At 48.1% G+C, this 23503-nt stretch overlaps 2 protein-coding genes across 3 annotated transcripts in view; one reads left to right on the top strand and one right to left on the bottom strand.

The window, feature by feature from the left end:
• Positions 1 to 190: 190 nt before the first annotated feature.
• Positions 191 to 4033, bottom strand: NXT1 (nuclear transport factor 2 like export factor 1). 2 transcript variants are annotated; one of them, XM_004061893.4, is made up of 2 exons: positions 3897 to 4033; positions 191 to 980 (listed from the first exon to the last, which is right to left on the bottom strand). In XM_004061893.4, the coding sequence occupies exon 2, from the start codon at positions 917 to 919 to the stop codon at positions 497 to 499; it is 423 nt and encodes a 140-aa protein (XP_004061941.1). In that variant the 5' UTR covers positions 920 to 980; positions 3897 to 4033; the 3' UTR covers positions 191 to 496. The 2 variants fall into 2 exon arrangements, with proteins under 2 accessions (XP_004061941.1, XP_055228924.1); XM_055372949.2 differs by lacking the exon at positions 3897 to 4033 and adding an exon at positions 3450 to 3557.
• The window catches only part of LOC129529030 (uncharacterized), a 31774-nt gene continuing 11043 nt past the window's right edge, over positions 2773 to 23503 (top strand). Inside the window, exons 1-2 of the mRNA XM_055372581.1 lie at positions 2773 to 2810; positions 3655 to 4001. Of these exons, the coding sequence (XP_055228556.1) occupies positions 2773 to 2810; positions 3655 to 4001 (385 nt within the window). The remainder of the gene's footprint in view (positions 2811 to 3654; positions 4002 to 23503) is intronic.

Raw genomic sequence — 23503 nt, 5'->3', positions numbered from 1 at the left:
AGTGTCCCAAGGGATTCTAGTGTGCATGGGGCTGTGAATCACAGCTCCAGGTGGGCCAACTATGTGCACACTGGTGCCTGGGGTAGGTACTAAGCCCTGATCCTCACCCCTGTGCGGGTGCTTCCTATTATGCTTTCTGCCTTTAGCCCTCCTCCTCCCTCACAACCTGGTCAAACACATCAGACAGGGAAAGAAGCAACATGTGTATTATTAAATTATTTGTCAGAATTTCCAGAATCAGAGTCTCTACTGGGCAAGTAGAAAAATAGAAAAGTTTACTACTTTGAAAAGGAAACTATGACAAACAAGTATATATTCAGGAAAGGGACTCCTAGAACTTGAGCAACAAAAAAGAGTTCAGCCTCAGCACTGTGGAGTCTGCAGTGTCTCCGCAACAACAGAAATGAACTTGTGTTCCTCACATCCTTGAGAGTCGAGGTTTGCATTTCTCTACAGAGCTAGGCTGAATGAAGCAAAGAGACCTCTGCCACCCCCACTAGCTGGCCCAGTCCTGGAAGCGGAAGCAGTCACTTGCGATCTTCCACACTGTGTTGCTGGGTGAGGCCTGGGCGGTCAGGATGAAGTTCTGGTTGAAGTCCCGTTGTTTGTTCCCCTCAAACTTCACTGATCCACAGATCACAACAAGGACTGTGGTCTGGCTCGGTGTGGCTTCATCATGAACAGGCTGGCAGTCTACCACGCTGATTTGGAACTCGCTGGAAGGCAACATTTCAAAAAATTCACTCAAGGATTCTTGTCCTGAAACAGCATTGCCATTCCAGACCAGGGTGGCTGTGCCCATGTACAGGCGGGACAGCAAACGCCGCCGCTTATCCATGGTGGTGTAGTAGACATTGACAAACTCCTCAGCAGCTCTGCAGGCCTGATCCACATAGGTCTTGAAATCCACAGATGCCATCTCTGGTTCTATGGAAGGAGGGCTCCACCAGGGTATTTCCTCTGCCTTGGGGAACCAGGGGCTGCAGGGAAGTAAGGTTAAAGAGAAGCCATGTGAATGCCAAAGTTCATTCTGCCCTGACAATGGAACATTCCTCCTTTTCTACTACTGGCAGAATAGTTACAGACTGCAGAACAATAACTGTAGGCTCAAATAGTACCCAATGCCTAAATGCCTAATTTTACTAAGACTCAGTTTGCTCACTGTTAAGATGGGATTACCACTGTGGCAAACTGAGATAGTATACCTTAAGTGTTTAGTTTAAAAACATTTAGTTATAGTCAGCACTCCATATCTGAGGGTTTTGCATCCACAGATTCAGCCAACCTCAGGACGAAACCTGCAAATACGTTGGGCTGACTGTGCTATGCCATTTTGTTTTTGTGACAGTCTCACTCTATCACCCAGGCTGGAGTGCAGTGGCGTGATCTCGGCTCACTGCAACCCCTGCCTCCCAGCTTCAAGCGATTTTCTTGCCTCAGCCTCCCAAGTAGCTGGGACTACAGATGCCCGCCACCACGCCTGGCTAATTTTTGTATTTTTAATAGAGACAGGGTTTCGCCATGTTGGCCAGTCTGGTCTCAAACTCCTGACCTCAGGTCATCTGCCTGCCTCGGCCCCCCGAAGTGCTGGGATTACAGGCATGAGCCACCATGCCCGGCCTTAACGCCATTTTATATCAAGGACTTGGAGCATCAGCAGATTTGGTCTGTTGTGGGGGTAGGGGGGCTGCTGGAATCAATTCCCAGAGGATAAGGAGGCCTGATTGGACCACGAATTTTTAAAATCACATTTTATAAAATAGAGTACATTTGAGTATGGAAGGCCACTCTTTCCTGAATGCTTGCAACAGACATGACAGCCCCTTGGTAAAGACAGTGGACCATGTTGAAGGGAAGAGTGGTCACTGACCCAATAAAGGCCAACCAAACCAATGAAATGCTCGTCAGCTGCTGAGTCTAGGAAAGTCTATCATGAGCTCACTCAGGAGGAACTGGGAAGGCAGAGAAGGCAGGTTTCTTAAGAGGGTAGAAACACAAATGACATGAGGACAGAACCAAAATGGCAGCCATAATCCCCATGATAAGCTGGAAGCAGCAAACCTCTTGGGTGAGTGGGGATTAGAAGGGAGGACACCCAGCTTACACAGGTACTAACATCCACCAGATAAGTCCTGTGGAGCCACAGTGCCTCCACAGAAAGGCATGTTAGATTTCAAAGCTCTTGGGTGTGTGGGCACAGAATATGAACTATAGCTGAAATGTCACATTTTCCCCCTAATAAAAAAGTCCAAAAGCATTTAAAAAATTGACATTTACTTTTTTCAGGGTACAGGTACAACTGTTACGTTCTTTTCTCCATAATTAAAATATTTCACTTAAAAAAAAGAGGACATTACTAAAATAGAGGACATTACTAAAATAGTTTATACTTACAAACTTAGTGAACATTTATTTTTCATTTCAAAAAAAAGACTTTTTTTTTATAATGATTAGCTTATGAAATAAATAAAACATTCCACATAGGGTTGGAAAGAGCCAGGTACTTATAACGGCTGCAAAGGTGGTGCATTGCCTCTGGTAAAGGGCTGGCTGGGAGGGAAGCTGTCCTAAAAATGAGCAGTTAAGAGCCAATTTCAGACGTGGGTCTTTCCACGCCCTCCACAGACCTCATAGTTAAGCCTCAACTGTACTCTGGACTGAGTACAGTGGTCCCTCGGTATCTGTGAGGAACTGGATTCAGGACCCCCGAGGATACCAACACCTGCAGATGCTCAAGTCCCTGATAAAATGGTGTACTGTTTGATATAACCTATGCGCAGCATCCTCCTATATACCTTCATCATCTGTAGGTAACTTATAATACCTAATACAATGTAGATGGGATGTAAATAGTTGTTATACTGTATAGTTTAGGAAATAATGACAAGAAAAAAAAAGCCTCTACATGTTCAGTACAAACGCATTTTTCTTTTTCTGAAGAATATTTTTGATTTGAGGTTGGCTGAATCCACCCCACGCGGAACCCACGAATAAGAAGCGCTGTGTTTGCTAAGGGCTTCACACAAATTACCTCATTTAAATGTTACCACAAATGGATGAAAAAGGTATTACTGTAACAATTTTACAAATGAGAAAAGGGAAACCTAGGGCTGGATCAAGGTAACGACGGTTAAGTACACTCCTGATCTATCGTTTACAAGACTAGACTGAGGGCTGAAATTCTGTCAATACAACGCTGTCCTTGTACTCGCGTAAGCAAGTCTCCATGAGCACAACTCCAGGACTGCTAGAGTGGGAATTTTCTCCCAGGGACCCCATTTCTCTTTGGCTGGAATTCCCGATCTCCACCTCACTCCTCCTCCCTCCATGGCACCAGTCCCCCCATCATCTCAGAAATGCCCCTCTTCTCCGCCCCTGGCTGTCTTTCCAAACACAATCTAACAACTGGCCACGCCCCCACACCCCATAGAAGGACCATCTCCACTTACGGTTTTCAGCTACCTATGAGGTCGTCAGTCCCGCTGTCTGTGTCAAATCAGAAAAAGAACCTGACCGCGAGGACTAGAGTAAGAGGCTGTGAAGACTGCCGCCGCCTCGCACGACCCACACCGTCGAGTGTCCGGAGATGGACGGGAAAAGCTACCACAGTGGCATGGCCTTATTTCCTGTGAGTCGCCTTTAATTCAAACCTAGACAGACGCACGCCCTGCCCGGCCCTCCTCAGACCCGAGAGCTGCGCTGTGAGGGGACGCGCCTCCCCTCGTTGATGAGAATTCGCTGCCACGCTTTTTGCACAGGCGAGAGCCTCACCGCGGCGGCAACTCTACCACGTGGACAAAGGCACAGCCGTGTCTCATTCTCGACAATGGAGGAGGGCGTGGGGTATGCACTAGGGGCTGTCTCGGGGGTCAGACCGCCGGGGGACGGCAACGTACCTGCGCGGCGACGTCCAGGGTCAGCGCGGGCCGCGGCCCCCACGGTCGGGACGCCCCCCGCGTGGGCCGCAGTTCCACTGAGGGGCCGGCCGCGGAGGTCACAAGGTGGGCCCACCGAAGCCTCTGGTAGGGGCACGGGAAGAGCCGCCTTTCTCCCCTCCTCCTCCTTCTTGGAGGCTTACTCTGGGTCACCGGGGCCCCAGAGCCGGGGGACTTTCCGGCGCAGTTCCGCGGCTTCCCGCGCGCGGCCAGCCGGTCTCCGCGCAGACGCGAGCGCCCCGGCGCCGCCCTCTCCCGCATTCCCGTGACGGGCAGAGAAGTCAGCCAGTGGGACTGCGGGCCGGAAGGCTAACTCCGCCCATGTGTGGCTTATAAGAGGCGGTAGCTTCCGGGAGTGTCACTTTCCCAGAAATCCCGGCAAATCCGCCCTAGAGTTTTCGTTGGTCCAACCGGGCCACAGACTCCGGCCCGTCTGGTTAGGTGGGATGCCTGATTGGGCCAAACCTCTTAGGTCCCGCACCTAGAGCGGGGAGTAGCGTCTGCTTTTTTTTCCGCTGCGCGGAGGCCGCTAGGCTGGAGAGGGAGGGGAAGGTGTGTGGGGTCGGGTGAGATGCTTTCCCCTCGTCCCGCATGCGCCTGTATTGGAGTGATTTCAGTTAAAAGTCTCGTGAAACGTCACCAGTGATGTAGTCACGGCCAGCAGCAGCTGCCTGACCCCGCCGAGGCCTTCCGTCTGGCAACATGTGGGGCGCCGCAATGCTTCAGGCCACGGCGAGGGCAACGCCGGCCGCGCCCCGTGGAAACCGCGTGGCGGAGTGCTTGAGCCGATCGCGCTCCTTAGGAGTTAGGCCATTTAGAGGCGACATCTTGGTGGACACGCAGGAAGCCAGTTTTAGTCAGATGGGAAAAGTAGCTAAAAGTGGGAGGAGACTGGGGCGAGGGTGGGACGTGGGGGAGGCGGAGGCGTGACGGCGGCTCCCCACTGCCCTGAGGCTTGAGGGGCCCCGGGAAACCCGGGCCCGGCTGGGGTTGGGACTCTGTTCTTCCGCGTCCCTAGCTACGATTCAGCTGTTCTGGAATGAGAACTGGATTTTTACTGAACTTTACGAACAGGCTCAACAGGATGTAACCATTCAGTGTGGAGGCATGAGAAACTATAGCTTGTAAATTAAAAGAAAAACCTCATTTCTTTAGACAACATTTTCAGCTCCATCTGCTGGTCCGAGGCTGAATAATTAATTGCAAAGCCAGGAAAGAAATGGGGCTAGATGAAGTGAGGTAGTTTAACCTGTGCTTTCTTGGCGTCCCGTCGGCTCCCTTTGCTTGCATTCCTAAGAGAATCTTGGGCTCAGATTTCAGGACAGGTGGAAAACAGTTGGGCTATTTAGTATAGGCCACCCCTTCCCCCCCGCACCCTCTCCCCCGACACACTTCAGTTAAGTAGGTGGAAAGTTTGGATTATTAAAAAGAGACGTTGGAGGCTGAGCAGAGAGTGTGAAAGAGCATTTTCGGGGCTTTATGAACTAACATGGCTTTTTGAACCCCAAGGCAGTGATACTTGGATTGATCTAAATCAGCGTGGATGGAATGGAAGTGGGAATGCGTTGATTTACTGCACGCTCAGTAGTTTGGATGTTGTGCTGCTTTTGTTTCCTGTATAATAAGCCACTTTCATTTGTTTCACATAACTTATTGGGGGAGGTACCATTATTTCTGATTTTATAGACAAGGAGGCTGACAAAGAACCATCCTGGTGTCACAGGGTCGATTCATACCTAGAAAAGCTGGTTAGAAGAACATTAATGCAGCTCCAAGGCCTTTTAAAAATGCGAGACTTTAGCTTTGAAAGGCAGCTGTTCTGCCTTTTAGGTTTGTGGGGTCTGCCTTTTAGGTTAGGGTCCTTTTAGGTTTGTGTCTCCAGCATATAAAATTATGCCTGACCCAAAGCAAGGGCTCAATAAATACTGTTTGAATGAACAGACAAGCCTGGGTTCAAATCATGCTCCTCAACTGTACAGTTGTGATGATCTGTCCTCAACACTCACTCCCTGCTCTCTTTGGAAGCAACCCTGGCTTTTATTCCCCCTATTTGTAGCAGGACAAGCCGCAGACAAAACCCCTCAGAAACCAAGTTAAAGAAGGAAGGGCTTTATTCGGCCAGGGAGCTTCAGCAAGACTCACGTCTCCAACAACTGAACTCCCCAAGTGAGCAATTCCTGTCCCTTTTAAGGGCTCACAACTCTAAGGGGGTCCACGTGAGAGGGTCATGATCAATTGAGCAAGCAGTGGGTACGTGACTGGGGCTGCATGCACAGGTAATTAGAACGGAACAGGACAGGACAGGGATCTTCACAGTGCCTTTTTTATGCAAACAACCAATTAGGTCAGGAGTCAATCTTTACCAGGCCCAGGGTGTGGCGCTGGGCTGTCTGCTTGTGGATTTCATTTCTGCCTTTTAGTTTTTAGTACTTTTTTCTTTGGAGGCAGAAATTGGGCATAAGACAATATGAGGGGTGGTCTCCTCCCTTACTATGATCCTGGAGTTTGGGGAAGTCAGAGACATCCCTGGTTCCAAAGGACACACGACTGGCACTGCATGCGTTGAGCACAGCTGAGGGTGGTCGGAGGCCGAACTAGGGCCACTGAGCCTGGAGGTGTTTGCTGAAGGATTCTGGGGAAGGAGATTTTTCTCCCTTCCCTTCTGGACTCACAGTGTGTGGATAGCACTGTTGCAGCCATCTTGCTGCCCTGAGTGGTAGACCCTTGATGAGGCAGACAGGAAAGCTGGGAAGAAATCAGGCTCTTGATGACTATGTTGGGAGTCAAATCATCCCTCAAGTTTGGACTTTTCAGTTTCAAGAGCCAGGAAATCCTTTTATCTTTTGTACTATTTAAAATTGGGCATAAGCATAAAGTTATTTGCAACCTGACTAGTGTGGCTTAAGCATTAGCAGGGTGGCTGTGGCAAGTGAGTTAGCCTCTTTGAGGCTCAGCTGCCTCCTCTGTAGAATAGAGGCAATGGTCATATCCATCTCCTCGGGCTGATGTGAAGAGCGAACGAAACAATGCATGCTAAGTGCTTCATATGGGGCCGAGCATAAAGTAGCATCCAGAAAGCGTTGGGAAAGCAGAATCATGCTTTGACATTTTGCATCTACAACAACTTCCTTATTTGCCAAAAATCCCTCCAATGACTGGCTTTTAAACTTGGAAGAAGTGTATTGACAAATTGGTGGGATTTGTCACCAAATTGCATGGGCCCGTCTGAAGATGAGCCCAGTGGTCCCATGTGCAGCGTGGAGTCCGTCCAGGGAGGAAGGGCACATCTGGTCACACAGGCAGAGTCCTTGGCAGCTCTGATGACAGGCTTGACTTAAGGATCTTTAAGTCTGTAAATAGAGGATTGATCTTTTCCCTCATTGTCAATGTTGTTCTCTGGCGCAGGATCTTAACAGCATTTGTTTGCCATGAGAGGCTGCATGACTTGGAGCCAGTCAGTCTACGGTGACAGCAAAGCAGTTGTGACTCTAGTGTACTGCCACCAAAAACACTTTCTTTTCCGTCTCTCAGCCTTAGCAGGATCATCTGAGCCACTGCCAGTTCAGAGTGAGCTGGGGCTGCTTTTCCAGGAGGGCAGTTGGGGACCTGACTTTTGAGGAGATTCTGAGGTTTACCGAAGGAGCAAACCCTATGGGGTTAGACAGAGTTTTGTGAAATCTGAGCTCTGCCTTCTCTGTACTTCAGTTACTGCCTCTGTAAAATGGGGGTGTGGACACTGTAGACATTAAATGGCAGTGTATAAAGGAGGCACCATCTGGAGCATTTGTCCAGCCTGCAATGATGCCGTTTGTCTGAGAAGGTTGTAGGGATCGTTTCTGGTTTGAATCTCAGCCCTCTTCCCAGCTCAGCCACCAGCCATCTGGAATTGTGGGAGAGGTCAGACGGCTGCAAAGCCTCTATGTGGAATTGGAACTAAATACACATATTTATCAGTATTTAATGGAAGACTGCAGGATGCTTGCAGAGTCTACAGAAGGCACTGGCAAGGTGGCTCTTTTAGTCTGGGAACAAGAACTGGGCAATGGATGCCTCAGGGGCTGAGTTGGACTGACAGAGCTGTGACCAGTGTCTAGAACCTGGGATTCTCCACTAAAGTCAGATTCTCAGGAGAGAGTTGGATTGGCCCAACTTCAGTCATGTGCCACCCCTCTGCTGCCCAGGAGGGATGGGTGGCCTGAGGGACAGTCCTGCCAAAAACACCTGGGGAGGAAGTTTCTCAAAAGAAGTAATGTGGAGGAGCTGTTCCCAAAGGAAGGAGGGGGGGATTCTGAGAAGGCAGGAATAACTGAGGCCATGAGCACAGACAGAGGATGAAGCAGAGGTCAAGGTCATGTGACCAGAGGAGAGAACTGGAGCAAGACATGTATGCACACACACATGCACACATGGACACTCACATATGCACACTTACATGTACACATGCACACTTACATGTACACATGCGTACACACGCGCTATGGAGAATGGTTGCCTTGATTCCTTACTATGATGGATTACATTTTCTGAAAATGGACACAAAATAAATTTCTGGTCCCATGTCCTCATCTGGAACCTTACCTTGCCACCCCCCGTCAGGAGATGGTGTTGAGTCCTTCCCTTGATCAGGCAGGCCTTTGTGACTGTGTGAACTCAGGCTAAATGGTGTTACATGTCTGCCAAGGTTGGCCTGTAAAAGGAGATACAGCCGGTGCTGCTCTCTAGCTATACATGTGCCTGGAGCCCAGTGCTGTGCTGCAAGCAAAGCCCAACTCCAGCTGAGCCACCCCACAGCAACGCGTGCCCAGTAGCCAGTTGTGTGGCTTGTGTGAACCACCGTGGTCCTAGGTTGGCAAGGCTTGAAGAGAAATGAGCCTACCCTGCCTTGCCCCACCCAAACTGCAGATTTGTGGGCAAAATAAATGATTGTTGTCATGCTAACCCACTAAGTTTTGTAGTGGTCTGCTATGCAGCAAGACAGAGTTCTTACTCATTACTTTCCTTCTCCAAGTCCTTGCTGTGGTCCTGCCCCAAGGCTCCAGGGAATAGCCTAGTGCTGGCAATAACTCCTTTTTAATTTATGTCTGACCTGGGTTTGCCACTTGCTGCTAATGGAACCTTGAAAATAGGGCCCTTTGGCTGGGTGCGATGGCTCATACCTGTAATCCCAGCACTTTAGGAGGCCGAGGTGGGCACATCGTGAGGTCAGGAGTTTGAGACCAGCCTGGCCAACATGGTGAAACCTCGTCTCTACTAAACATACAAAAATTAGCCGTGAGTGGTGGCAGGTACCTGTAATCCCAGCTGCTCAGGAGGCTGAGGCAGGAGAATTGCTTGAACCCGGGAGGCGGAGGTTGCAGTGAGCTGAGACCATGCCATTGCACTCCAGCCTGGGTGATGAGACTCCATCTCAAAAAAAAAAAAAAGAAAAGAAGGCCCCTCAAGGCCTTACGTAGTGACGCCACCTCAACGAACTCACCACAGTCCTGAGGCTGGCTTTGTCCTGATTTCTGAAAATGGGTCCATTGGCTAGGACCAGTCACAGGAAGAAGCTCACAAGGCTGCACTCCAGAGCAGGTGTTGGTTGGTTCATCTACAGCCAGAACCAACTTCCCAGGGACTAAGCAGCATGTGTTCATGTGCTCTCTATGTGAGCAGGTGCAGGTGGCTATAAGAGCATGGGTCAGAACAAGGAAACACAGTAGATGGCATGATCCCAGTGGCCAAGGGCACAAGTTGACAGGGCCTGAAGGATCTATGTTCTCAGGAAGGAACATGGTCACCAGGGAGACCAGATACCCCACAGTGAGTCTGGTGACCACATTCCCTTCTCACCAGCCCTGCCCACATTTGCCCCTGTGAATTACCCTACCCCTTTTTTTGGGCATTTCCACATTCTGGTGGTGGATATTTTAATTTGTTCACCTCATGGGCTGGGAATCTCTTTTCTCTTAAAGGTGACATTGCATAGGTATGTTCCAAGTCTTATTGACTTTTAACTCTCAGGGACACTTATTTCTCTGCTTCTAAGCCAGTTTTATAAATTACTGTGTAGGAAGTGCCTAGCACATGGTACGTGTCTTAGTTTGGATTCCCCAAGAAGCTGATCCGAAGCAAGTATTTTGGTGCAAGTCATTGGTTTGCTAGGCAAAGGGGTGTAGGGAATTGGGATGGGTGAGGAGTAGATTACCCAGGCTGCTACCACTGTGGGTGACTGGATCCTCATCACGCTGTGCAGCTCCTCATAGAACAGCATAGAACACATGCTTCAGAATTATTCCCCCTGGAGGGCCAGGAGGGTGTGGGAACTGTGGAATTTACACACAACTCCTGAGAGTTGAGGGCTGCTGGGGAGGTGTCGTTTTCTTGTCTGGCAAGAGGGACAGAGAAGCTTTTCTTCCACTGGCCTGGAAAAAAAGCCCTTAGGCATTTGGAAATCAGCTAGAGCCCCCTGAAAAGGGAAGTACCAGGCCTCAGACAGGCACTGAAGGTGTCAATCATAGCAGGCGTTTTAAGTGGCTCCACAAGCAGCTTCTGGAGGACCCGGCACATTCAGTGTACTTCACAAGCAACCCCGTGGTGACCTTGGGCATAGCCTTGGAGGTGGCTATTCCTATTGACCCAACCATGTAGGCCAACTGTAGATCTGAGTGGAAAGGGGCTGTGAACCTCATTAAGCCATGGGTGCTCAGAGCTGATGACACAAAGGAAAGGTAAGATGTATGATCCCTGCTCTCGAGCTGAGCTTCGAGCTGAGGGCATGACACTTATAAACACTAGGCTCTTAGGGAATGATGGCCTTGTAAAATGGCCTGTGCTGCTTTGTTTACCAGGAATGCCCTTCTCTGGACATGCAAATCAAAACCCCAATGAGGTGCCATTCTGCAATCTTAGGATGCCTAGAATCAAAAAATAGAAAATAACAAATGTTGGTGAGAATGTGGGGAAATTGGAACCCTTGTGCATCGCTGGTGGGAATGGAAAATGGTTCAGTCACTGTAAAAAACTGTACGATGAGTCCAAAAAAAAATTCAGCATAGAACTGCCATATGACCTAGCAATTCTACTTCTAGGTAAATACCCAAAAGAATTGAAAATAGGTACTCAAGTGAGTATTTGTTCATGATTGTTCATAATAGCCAAAAATTAAAAACAATCCAAATGTCCAATGGATGAATGAATAAACGAAATGTGGTATACCCATACAATGGAATATTATTCAGCCATGAAAAATAAAGTACTGGCCAGGTGTGGTGGCTCATGCCTGTAGTCCCAGTGCTTTGAGAGGCTGAGGCAGGAGGATTGCTTGGGGCCAGGAGTTCCACACCAGCCTGGGCAACATCATGAGACCTAGCCTCTACAAAAAATAAAAAAAAAAAAACTTGCCAGCTGTGGTGGGTCACACCTGTAGTACTAGCTATTTGGGAAGATAGTGTAGGAGGATCTCTAGAGCTCAGGAGTTCAAGGCTGCAGTGAGCGATGATTATGCCACTGCACTGCAGCCTGGACAACAGAAACCCCATTTCTAAAATAAATAAAAATAAATGAAGTACTGATACATGCTGCAATGTAGATGAACCTTGAAAACATGGTGAAAGAAGCCATACACAGAAGTCACCTGTTGTAGGATTCCATTTCTGTGGAATATCCAGAATAGGTGAATCTGCAGAGAGAATGCCGAATGATGTTTGCCAGGGGCTGTGGGCAGGGAGGAATGGGGAGAAGCAGCTTCATGGGTACCAGGCTTTTGAGTCATGAAAATGTTCTGGAACTGATAGAGGTTGGACGATATTGTGAAACTGCTAAAAGCCGTTCAATTGTTTGCATTAAAATAGCCCATTTTATATAAACTTCACCTCAAGAAATTATTAAACAGAAAAAAAAAATTCTCTTTCCTCGAGGCTCAGTTGACATGCCAGCTGCCCAAAGGCATGTCTTCTGGTCCAAGTGACTGGAGGTGACTTTCGTGACCTCATGGCCACTGGGTTCCTCTGCTTCTAGATGCTTTGTCTCCTAGCTGCCATATGTCCCTTCCTCCTGACTCTGAGAGCTGAGGGCTGGGGCCAGTGTCTGTGTCCCTTCCTCCTGATTCAGGACTGGGGGCTGGGGCCAGCCATTCCTCTCATGCTCTGAGGCTCACACTTACTTTAGCCTTGCTGAGTCGCTTATGCCCCTGCAGCTCCTACTGTGGGTCTGGAGTTTGGGCTCAGCTGTCTTTCTCTGGGGCCATTTGAACAATCCTGGTGGATAGAGCAGAAAGAGCATGCGAACTTGGAGTCAGATAGACCTGCGTGACCTCCTGTGAATGATCTAACCCTCTGAGCCTGTAAAATCAGGGTACCTGCTCCCTAATGTTGGCATGTGGATACCTGAAGAATGCCTGAGTAGTGGGTGCAGCTCTTGTGGCACAATTACCCCAACTCCACTCCCATCTTCTCTTCCTCTCTTAACGGGTCACTGACTTTTCTGGTCCTGAAACACACATGCTCCTCAAAGGGACTTGCGTGGGGAACAACTGTCACTCTGCAGTATCCCTACTTGTGAGCTCCCCATATCCTAGACTAGGGTCCCAGACCCGAGGCCCTCCATAATAAGACATGAGCTGGGTTCCCACCATTCTCCCCCGTCCCATGTTTCGGCCACGCGGAATCCATGCTGCTTGCCCCAGTCCTTAGGCTGCCCTCTCTGCCTTGCGTACCTTGCCCCCATTTCTGCACACATTTCCGCTGTCCTTCAGGGACTGGCTCAGATGCCACCTTCTCTTTACAGCCATCCCACTTTGTGGAAAGGTCTGTGGTGTTCCCCCCTCTGAACATTCCTGTGCCCCTTTTGTGGCATTCATTTCTCACTCTCTCCCCAGTGTTCGGCCAGGCCGTGTGGGCCCAGGGCGAGGCCCTGGTTTGCCCAGCATCAGCAGAGACGTTTTAGTGATGCATGGATCTGAGGGCTGGTCTGTGTGTGGAGAGAGGCTGCTCCCAAGTGGGAGACGCTGAGGTGCTTGGCAAAGATGGGACTTGAGAGAGGCCTTGATTGATGAGTGGGCTTTGAATAAGGAATCAAAGAGTCTTGAGAGCTCAGAAGTGAGCGGCAAGCACTTTTTGTCTCCCCCTGCAGCGTGGGAAAGCTGAGTGGAGCAGACAGTGAGATACCCTCTTCACTCCTTTCCAGACCAGGGTTTTCCGGCCACAGTCTTGGACCTTACTCATGGCAGGGCAGGAATGCCCAGAGTTAACACCCAAGAGCATCCTTCAATAAGGACAGATGGGAATTGGAGGGTTCCAACCCTTCCAACCCCTCAGGCAGGACATCTCTGAGGCACATCCCGCATCATCCCGGAGCTCCCCAGGGACTGAGCCAGGCACCTGCAGTGCTGCCCCTGTACTGGCTTCCCCCTGCCCTGCCTCACATCCCCATACCCCAACAGGTGCCCCTGGGATCACCTCTCAAATAAGTGGCTTGCAGTGCAATTGTTGTCTCAGGGGCTGCTGCTGGGGGCTCTGTCTAAGCTAGGGAGCAAAGAAAGGACTTTCTCTCACTCTTGAAACACCTGAAAAATGTCTAGATGGGTTTTCCTGGTCCCTTGAAGGGTCAATGCCTTGGCTAACAGCTCTCTTTTGGTGCCAGACAGTAACAAATCTAATGCAAACTACAGTTCTCAAAGTGAGGGAGCGTCAGAATCCTTGCTAACACTAGGGTGCCAGAGCCTTAGCTTCAAAGTTTCAGACATAGCAGGGCCCAGGGAGGCCAGAATTTGCATTTCTAACCAATTTCTAGACATACTGGAAAGCCGGGACCACACTTTGAAAACAACTGCTCTTGACTAGAGAATAAAAGTAGCCTGGGTTGAAAAGTGCTCTGCAGCTTTTTTAATGAAGTAAATCATTATTTTACACTCTTCTGCAATTAGTTCAGCCTTGACTGTTGAGCTTAGTTTTCCTTTTCTTTTTTTTGAGATGGAGTCTCGCTCTGTTGCCAGGTTGCAGTGCAGTGGCGCGATCTCGGCTCACTGCAACCTCCACCTCCTGGGTTCAAGCAATTCTTGTGCCTGAGCCTCCCGAGTAGCTGAGACTACAGGCATGTGCCACCTTGCCCAGCTAATTTTTCTGTTTTTAGTGGAGATGGGGTTTCGCCGTGTTGGCCAGGCTGATCTCAAACTCCTGACCTCAGGTGATCTGCCTGCTTCGGCCTCCCAAAATGTTGGGATTACAGGCATGAGCCACTGCGCCCAGCCAGTTTTCCCGCTTTTGAAGCTGTCTGATCTGTCTTGCTCTTCAAATCTGAATTGCCATTCACAGAAGCAGCCACACGAGGGTGGTCTAGCCTTTGACAAGAGCCGCTCTGCTTGCGTTGTAGACAGGATCTGAGTGACATCTTTTCTGATCAAGAAACTAAAGTGTTCCTTCCCTATATCAAACATAGGGCATTTAAAAAGTCCAAGATAATCTCCTTTGTCTTGACAGGTGGCTGCTCAGAGACGCTTTTTTGTTTTTCTCTAGGAGATTTTAGAAACGGTTTGGGAAAGCAGATGTCTCTGCCTCTCCAAAGCAGCACAGCTTTTAGTGTGGTGCTATTTCAAATTCTGAGGTACTGTCTCGAAAATGCTTCCTGGTGAGCATTTTGGTCTAATGGCTGACTTTGGCACTTTGTCCCGGGATGGTTCCGAGGCGATGAATGCACAGTGTACAATGGGATGAGCGCCATGGCATGTGGGGGATCAGCACAGGGTGCCGGCGCAGGGCCCCAGGCAGCCCGTTCTTGCCAGCCAGTGCCTATGACCAGCGAGGGGTGGGGGCATCGAGAAGATCCTGCCCCTCCCCACGACCCTACCCCTTCTCCCGTGACATCAGAGGGTCATCCCAGGTGGAATATTCCCAGTATCCCTTCCTGCTCCCAGCTGTGGGCCCCTGGAGGGCACTCCGGGTGATGAGGATTCTCATCCCTGCTGAGTTGGAACAGGGCACCCTGACAGGAGAGCCGGCCATGCCCCAAGCCTCCCCAGCCTTGCCCTCTGCATTCCTTGGGGGCCCTGTCTTCATGGGGATGGGGGATGGCAGCTTTCAGCAACAGGCCAAGTGGTTCTCTCTTCTTTCTGGCAACTCTTCTGTCCCCAGCCTCGAGTGGAAGCAGAGGCTGCATTAATTTAATTTAAAAATTTAAGCCAAAGTTCCAACTCGTGGTACAGAGATCCAAGAGCACAGAAGGTTTGTTAGGAGAGCAGGTACCTCTTGTCCTGCCCCTTGCTTTCCCTCGCATTCAGGCTCGTGGGGTTAAACACTTGCAACTGTTCCTATGTTTTTGTTCTTTTGGCAGTTACCTCTGTAATTCTAAATAATGAGCTTGTAATTCAATTGCTTGACTTATCAATTTTGGACAACCTTCAATGACTATTACAATGGAATCTTACAAAATAGTCTCTTAGCTAATTTCATTAGATTTAGTTCTAGTGATGACCTTTATAGCTTTAAATATGTAATTCCTCTCTGCTTCTTATTCCATCAATGATAGAGACTGTTGTCTAACTCTCTGCCCTCTCGGACGGGGATAACAGTTCTCTCAACCATCTCTTCCTAAGTCCCATCTCTGTGACTAACCCTTGAGCTGCTGTCACCTCCATGCTCTCCTCCACCTGTGGAAATAGAACCCTGACTTGCGTGTGGCCACTCAGCCTGAAGACCATGCTTCCTAGTTTCTCTCCCACTAGCTGTGGCATATACCTCATCTGGTTGATGAGATGTAGTTTGAAGTGTTGTGTGGGACTTCCTAAAACTAGGGAGGCTAGGCCATCTCCCATGTCTTCATTCAACTGCTTGAAATGCAGATGTGATGGCTGGCACTTTGGCTGCTATTTTGGACCATGCAGATGTGGGCCAGATCCTAGGGATGGTAGAGAGGAGGGTGGAAGGACTTGGCTCCCTTTATTTCATAGAGCTATGATAAGTTCTCTTTTAGGCAAGTGAGAACTACAAGTCTATTTTGTTTACATCATTTTGAGCTCATCAGTTAGATGCCATCAAAACTAATTCTAGATAATATGGTAAGAACTGTCTTCACATTTACAGCATCAAGGATGACTACATTTACCTTCTGTTCTACAGCGATGATTAGGTTTATTCTTTGTCTAGATTGAGTCTAAGCATTGAAAAGAAATAAGCAGCATTTTCACTATTAGGCCTAACTGTTGATTACTGTAGAACCACACACATGTAGGACTTGCTCTGTTCTCTCCCACGATGTCTGTACCCCCTAAAGGGTGACTTTCCCAGATTCAAAGTCCAGTGTACAGCCTTCTCTTTTCCAACCCTCCTTACACCATGCTTATTTTAGTTTACTTTCTATTCGGCTATATCTTTATGGAACAGGATCTTGTTTTTCTTGGAATTCCTAATTGTTTTCGTCTTTGTTGCTTTTGCTGTTGACAAAATAATGTGCCTTAATCCCTTCATCTCATGGGCCAGCCTTTCCAGAGCACCCCTCATTGTTTGAAAAGCCCTTTACCCCTGGAGTCACTCCCTAATGATCCTTGGACCTTTCCAGTCTGTATGGGTTTCCTTCATCCTCTGGAAAAGTTATTCTATTTTTTTTTATGGCTTTCCCCCATTTACTTTCTCTCCTCTTTCTCTTGTTTTTGCAATTTTGGCCTCTCTCTTGCTTTCTTGCTTTCTTTTTTTTTTTGCCTGTGCCCTGGGAATTAAAAACAAACAAACAACTTTATTGTGTATCCTTTCTATTGACTTATTATTTGCCTTATCTGGCCAATTATATCTTTATTTTCTAAGCTTACTTTCATGATCTCATGTTCCTGACTGGTCCTTTTTTCTAGTATTCTGTTCTTCTATTGTACTTTTTGCCTTGTTCCTTTTTATATATAAGGAATGCAATTACCTCTCAAAATTTATGAGAACAGACTCAAGTCCATAGAAACCTCTGGAGCTGAGCATCCTCAGTTCAAATGCTGGCTCTGCTACTTACCAGCTGCATGATCTTGGGCAAGTTAATCTGCCTCAAGGCTTTGGCAAGATCAAAGGGTTGCTATGACCTGATGCACACGTGGTACCTGACTTCAGGTAGGTACTGAGTGCATGTCACTGGTGGCAGATTGCATTGCCCAAAGGCGTCTGCACAATTAAAGATGTCCCAGACCTCCTGCTCTAACAACATGACTGACATGGCTCTCACTGAGAGATGGAGTCTATGTTCCTCCCGTTTAATCTGGGAAGAGAGGAGTTCCCAGGCTAGGTCATAGAAGGTGATGCAGGTTCCACTCAGCTCACCTGTGCTCACTCTCTCTTCTTTTTTTTCCTCTCTCTCTCTCTCTCCCTCCAACTCCCCATACCTCTGTCTCTCTCTGCTCACCCTTGAATGCAGCTACCATGCTGTGAGGAAACCTGGACTAGGCCAGCTGGAAAGAGGACATGGACAGGCCTATTTGGGGAGGAGCTGAGTGAGGCCCCAGTGACAGCAAACATCAGTTGTCAGATGTGCAATGGATGAGCCTTCAGCAGGCTCTGCTGTGCCCTTTTCAAATGCATATTTATTATGCAGCCAGAGTTGGCAGCAAGCACTAAGCTCTGACAGTGCATGAAGTAATTTAATTGGTGAGGCCCATTCTTGCAACCACCTCTGTGACTAGTGGAGTCAACTCAGATAAAGGATGGGGTGCTGGGTCAGCATGCCAAACCTAAGCTACCCCAGGGGGCTCAGAGGAAGAATAATGTGCTGGAAAGTGCTCTGTGGCGTGTAAAAATGGGTGTCTTCTCAGGATCTAGCAGTGGGACTAGATTTGGGTAGAAGTGCCAAATGAGAGAAAGCAAAGACCCTAAGGATGAGATTTAATGAGGTTGCTGCCCTGTGTCTGGCCTGTCCCCCGCTGGTGCTCCTCTTCCAAGGGCATTCCTGCCCATGGGGAACAGAGGCTTTGGGTAAGGAACACAGCCATCATATTGTATGAGCAGCCACACAGGGAGGCTGGCATGAAGCTAATACAGGCTAAAAGTCTCTCCTGGGAGGAGGCTGCCACGTGGGGGTCACAGAGTGCTGAGGGCCACTTGGAAAGTTGTGGATCCAACAAGGATCCTGGGCCCTGGAAGCTCCACAGCATCCCTCAGTAGCAGGCTGTGAAGTATCTGACCTGTGTTATCAGTAGACGGTCTTGGTCTTGACTGCAAGTTGTCCAGGTTCTTGGTGTTTTGAACAAAGAATTAGATAAAACGCACAGCAAAGCAAGGAAAGAATGAAACAATGAAAGAGCAAAAACAGATATTTATTGAAAATGAAAGTACACTCCACAGTGTGGGAATGGGTGGAGCAGCAGCTCAAGGTCCAGGATATAGAATCTACAGAGTCCAAATGCCCCTTAGAGGTTTCCCATTGGCCACTTGGTGTTCACCCAGTGTAAATGAAGTGGCGGCCTGCTTTCTGCAACCAATCAGAGGCTGAAGTGAAGTTACAAAGTTACACTCCTATGCAACATCTGATTGGTTGCAAAAAGCAACCAATCAGAGGTATTTTCAGTTTCGCATCTGCTGCACAGAAAAGGTGAGGGTTTGCAAAGGGAGTGATTTCTGATCTTTTTGTTACTAAGGTGTGGAAAGTTAGGGCTTTACTTTGAATTTAGTTCTAGGAAGTCAGCTTGAAATGGCCTTAGGTTCCCTGCCTCCAGACCCTATTCTTCTGCCTCATCTGGACCACCCATGTGAGGGCCGCTCTTCGGAAGATTTATCCTTAGAGAACAAATGGCTCAGAGAAATACTGCCTCAAGCTGCACATTGGCCCAACTCAGTTTTATTTTATTTTATTTTATTAATTTATTTATATATTTGTTTATTTATGACAGAGTCTTTTTCTTGTCGCCCAGGCTGGAGTGCAGTGGCATGATCTCGGCTCACTGCAACCTCCACCTCCCGGGTTCAAGTGATTCTCCTGCCTCAGCCTCCTGAGTAGCTGGGAGTACAGGCGCCTGCCACCATGCCCAGCTAATTTTTGTATTTTTAGTAGAGACGGGGTTTCACCATGTTGGCCAGGCTGGTCTCGAACTCGTGACCTCAAGTGATCCGCCCGCCTCAGCCTCCCAAAGTGCTGGGATTACAGGCGTGAGCCACTGCGCCTGGTCAGTTTTTTTTTTTTTTTTTTTTTTTTTAAGTTTCTTCTTGGCATCATCAGTTAAAAGAGATTGAGAACAAGAACATTCTTTCAGCATGCCCACACCCCTGCCTGGCTTAACGGGTCTGAAATGTGAGGGGAAGCCAAGTAGCCAGCTCGCCTCTGTTACTCATGGCCCAGTGGGTCGGCTTATGACCCTCAGGCCAGCCTGTGCCACTTTGGTGACTGGTGGCTACTTTGTGGTCAACTCCTGAAGCATCAGCACAGCATGAACAAACCAAAAGTGAAATTCAGAAATGGCTGCAGAAGCCAAACTGTTACCCAGCCCCTCTGAAATCCCCCAAGCACTGGGGGAGCCACAACCGGTTTGGGGGCCATTAGGAACATTTTAATCTATAAGGCTATGTGCTATAGAGGGGTAGGGGAGAGATGGTTGCAGGAGGCCGTGGGAGGGTTGAGACCCACAGGCCAGAGTCCAGGCCATAAGACCCTCATGATGAGAATGTTGACAATAACAAAATACTACTACTACTGCTGCTACTACTACTACTACTGCTGCTACTACTACTACTACTGCTGCTGCTACTACTACTACTACTGCTGCTGCTGCTACTACGGCTACTACTTACGTTTTAACATTTTTCAGAGCTTTGCTATTTATGATTATTCTGTCCTAGATGATTGCAGCAACATTATGAAGTACGTCTCAGGTTGAGTCCCCTAGAAACAGACCCTGAGATGGAGATTTGCATGTAGGGGTTCGTTGGGGAGGGGATCTTGGGAGTCCCACCTGGGAAGGGTAAGAGAGCAGTGGGGCTTTGATGCTGCTGCAACAGAGGCCTCCACTGGCCCCTGGGGAGCTTGGAGCTTTGGAAACCTGCAGAGTTGAGGCAAGGGTTCCCCGTGTCCCTTCCATAGGCTGCTCATTAGACCAGCGGGGGGTTTGGTGAGGATGCAGAAGGGGCTCAGCCACCAGTGTGGAAGGGGTACCCTGGCCTTGGAGCAGAATCTGAAGAGGACACTGAGCACCCACCACACGTGGGCACTCTCAGGATCTCTGCTACAGAGCAGGTGCTGAGTAGTGAGATTTGCCCAGGGAATGAGCCTACCTGGTGGGATCATCATGTGGACCTGGAGGTCCTGACTTACTCAAGACCACTCAGCTACTAAGTGGCCACACTGGGATTCCAGCTAAAGACTGTTTTAGGTTAGAGCTTCCTGATCTCAGAATGGACCCCCTGACCTAAGAATAGGACCCCCCCCCCCACCTCAGGATGGACTCCCCAACCTTAGAATAAACTCTCTGACCTCAGAATGAATTCCTGGGCCTAAGAATGAACTTTCTGACCTCAGAATGGATTCCCTGACCTCAGAATAGACTCTCTGACCTCAGAATGGACCCCCTGACCTAAGAATAAATCCCCCACCTAAGAATGAACCTCCAACCTGAGAATGAACTCCCGAAGCAATAATGGATTCCCTAACCTAAGAATACACTCTTCAACCTAAGAATAAACTTCCTGACCCAAGCATGAATCCCCTGACCTAATAATAGACTCCCCAACCTAAACAGAACTTCCTGACCTAGGAATGAACTGCCTGACCTCAGAATGAACTTCTTTACTGAAGAATGAACTTTCTGCCATCAGAATGGACCCTTGACCTCAGAATGAACTCCCCGACCTCAGAATGAACTCCCCGACCTCAGAATGAACTCCCTGACTTCAGAATGGACTCCCTGACCTCAGAATGAACTCTCTGACCTCAGAATGAACTCTTTGAACTCAGAATGAACTCTTTGAACTCAGAATGAACTCTCTCAACTCAGAATGAACTCTCTGACCTCAGAATGAACTCTTTGAACTCAGAATGAACTCTCTGAACTCAGAATGAACTCCCTGACCTCAGAATGAACTCCCTGACTTCAGAATGGACTCCCTGACCTCAGAATGAACTCTCTGACCTCAGAATGAACTCATTGAACTCAGAATGAACTCTTTGAACTCAGAATGAACTCTCTCAACTCAGAATGAACTCTCTGACCTCAGAATGAACTCTTTGAACTCAGAATGAACTCTCTGAACTCAGAATGAACTCCCTGACCTCAGAATGAACTCCCTGACTTCAGAATGGACTCCCTGACCTCAGAATGAACTCTCTGACCTCAGAATGAACTCATTGAACTCAGAATGAACTCTTTGAACTCAGAATGAACTCTCTCAACTCAGAATGAACTCTCTGACCTCAGAATGAACTCTTTGAACTCAGAATGAACTCTCTGAACTCAGAATGAACTCCCTGACCTCAGAATGGATTCCCCAACCTAAGAATGGACTCCCTGACCTAGGAATGAACTCTCTGACCTCAGAATGAACTTTCTGAACTCAGAATGGACTTCCTGACCTCAGAATGGATTCCCTGACCTAAGAATGAACTCCTTGATCATTTTGCAGGTGGTGCTCGGGAGCGCCAGTAGGGAGTGGGAAAGCAGACAGGGAAGGGAAAGAAGGCCAGCCAGGCACAGTGGCTCATGCCCATAATTCCAGCACTTTGGGAGGCCAAGGTGGGTGGATCACCTGAGGTCAGGAGTTTGAGAGCAGCTTGGCCAACGTGGTGAAACCCCATCTCTACTAAAAATACAAAAATTAGCCAGACGTGGTGGTGCACACCTGTAATTCCATCTACTTGGGAGGCTGAGGCAGGAAAATTGCTGGAATCTGGGAGGTGGAGGTTGCAGTGAACCACGATCACGCCACTGCACTCCAGCCTGGGCGACAGTGACACTCCATCTCAAAAAAAAAAAAAAAAAGAAAGAAAGGAGGCACTGGGAATGCTGAGGGGCTCTGGCAAAGGGTGATTATCTATCCAGAGCCCTTTCTGAAGCATTGTTCTGCAGACCCGCCAGCCAGGGTTTTCATTAAGTAGCATTAAGTCATAACCTTAAGTAATAAAGCAAGCGTGCATAGAAGGGCAAAGCCAGTCACTTCTCAGACCCCGAGCCCCTCAGTGAAGGTTGGTGCATGCAACGGGCTGGCCCTTTGGTGGAGACTGAAGAAAGAGTATATTGCAGGTGGGAATATTATTTAAACAGGGATTGATGGAGGACAAAAGGGGTTTCTGGTTCCATGAGGCAGGAGATAAATGAGATGGGAATCCTGAGTCATGCATTTTATTCACTTCTCTGGAACGAGTTTTGGGGGCTCTTTTAGCAGAGAAAATAGGACAAGAAAAATGGACTCAGCTGGCATTGGACAGAGTCAAAGCCAAATGACTTCTGGGTTCTAAATTTTTTTGTTTTGTCTTTATTCATACGTGTTGGTTGTTTGGATTGTTTTTCATTGACCATTGTAAGCTAAATCCATATCAGGAGGATCTGAAAAGCTCATAATAAAAATATAAAGTAGAGACCAAGGGTTGTAAAAGTGGCATTTTACTCAAGATATAGTAAGGCTGTTTTACAATAGTGGGTAGTAATCAATAATTTAAATGAAAACCCTCAAGGGTTAGATGATGATAGAGCTGATGCTCTTCTTATTGACCAAGATGCACCAACCAGTCTTGAAGAGGATCTCGTTTTGTAAAGGAGCCATGCAGAAGAAGAATTCCCAGAGGGAGCCTAATGTCTGTGAAATGTCATATATTGCTTACACAGAAACCAGTTACTCAAAGAGCTATGCTGTTCTTATGCCCTGTGATGGATCTACTGGGGATAAAGATAAGAGCCTGTCTGCCTACCTCAGCCTGTGCACCTGATCATCCTTTTCCTGAAGCAACTTGTCATGCCTTCACAGTGCACACCTAACCAGTTCCAAACCAAAAAGGGATGTGCCTGGACGTGTGTGGATAGATGGCTGAGGGAGACATTATTGTTGTTGGTGAGTGAAATGGTTCTTTCTTCCTGGGTCTGGCATTTTATTTGAATGATTCCTTAGAAATTATTTAAAAATTTTCTGCCAGGCAAAAATTTGTGCAAATGTCAACAAATAGCTTACCATTACCCAAAAAAGGTGAGATTTGAGGTCTGGAAGTTTATGTAGTAAGGAAGATGCTAATTCTTATGGTTTTAAGATTTATAATGAGAAGTAATGGGGATTTGTCAGCATTGAATTGTGGGGTTTTTAATGAAGCTATTGTGAGAGAAAGATGAATTGACGATCTCAGGATTGAGTCCCTCCTGAAGGACCTTGGTTGGTCAGATATGGCTCTAGTGAACATCTGAGAAACAGAAAAGAAGACTTGAATGTGGTCCTTTCTGTTCTGATACTGTTACCGTCCCAGTCAGTCATGCGTAAAACATCAGCTTAGTCACTTCTTCCTCTTCCCTTTCCAGTCCCTGCCATGGGTCTCTTTTAGTATTTTCCAGTAAACTTTGCTTAGAAAAAACACCAATAAAAATCCTTGCAAATGAAATCATCAGACCCTGAAGAAGTAGCATCTTCTCTAGGGACTGATTCCTTTTCTCCTTCTAACAC

Source organism: Gorilla gorilla, chromosome 21 (genome assembly GCF_029281585.2).
Source record: "Gorilla gorilla gorilla isolate KB3781 chromosome 21, NHGRI_mGorGor1-v2.1_pri, whole genome shotgun sequence".
In the NCBI taxonomy this organism is placed as follows: domain Eukaryota; kingdom Metazoa; phylum Chordata; class Mammalia; order Primates; family Hominidae; genus Gorilla; species Gorilla gorilla.
This window is presented reverse-complemented; position numbering and strand designations above follow the sequence as displayed.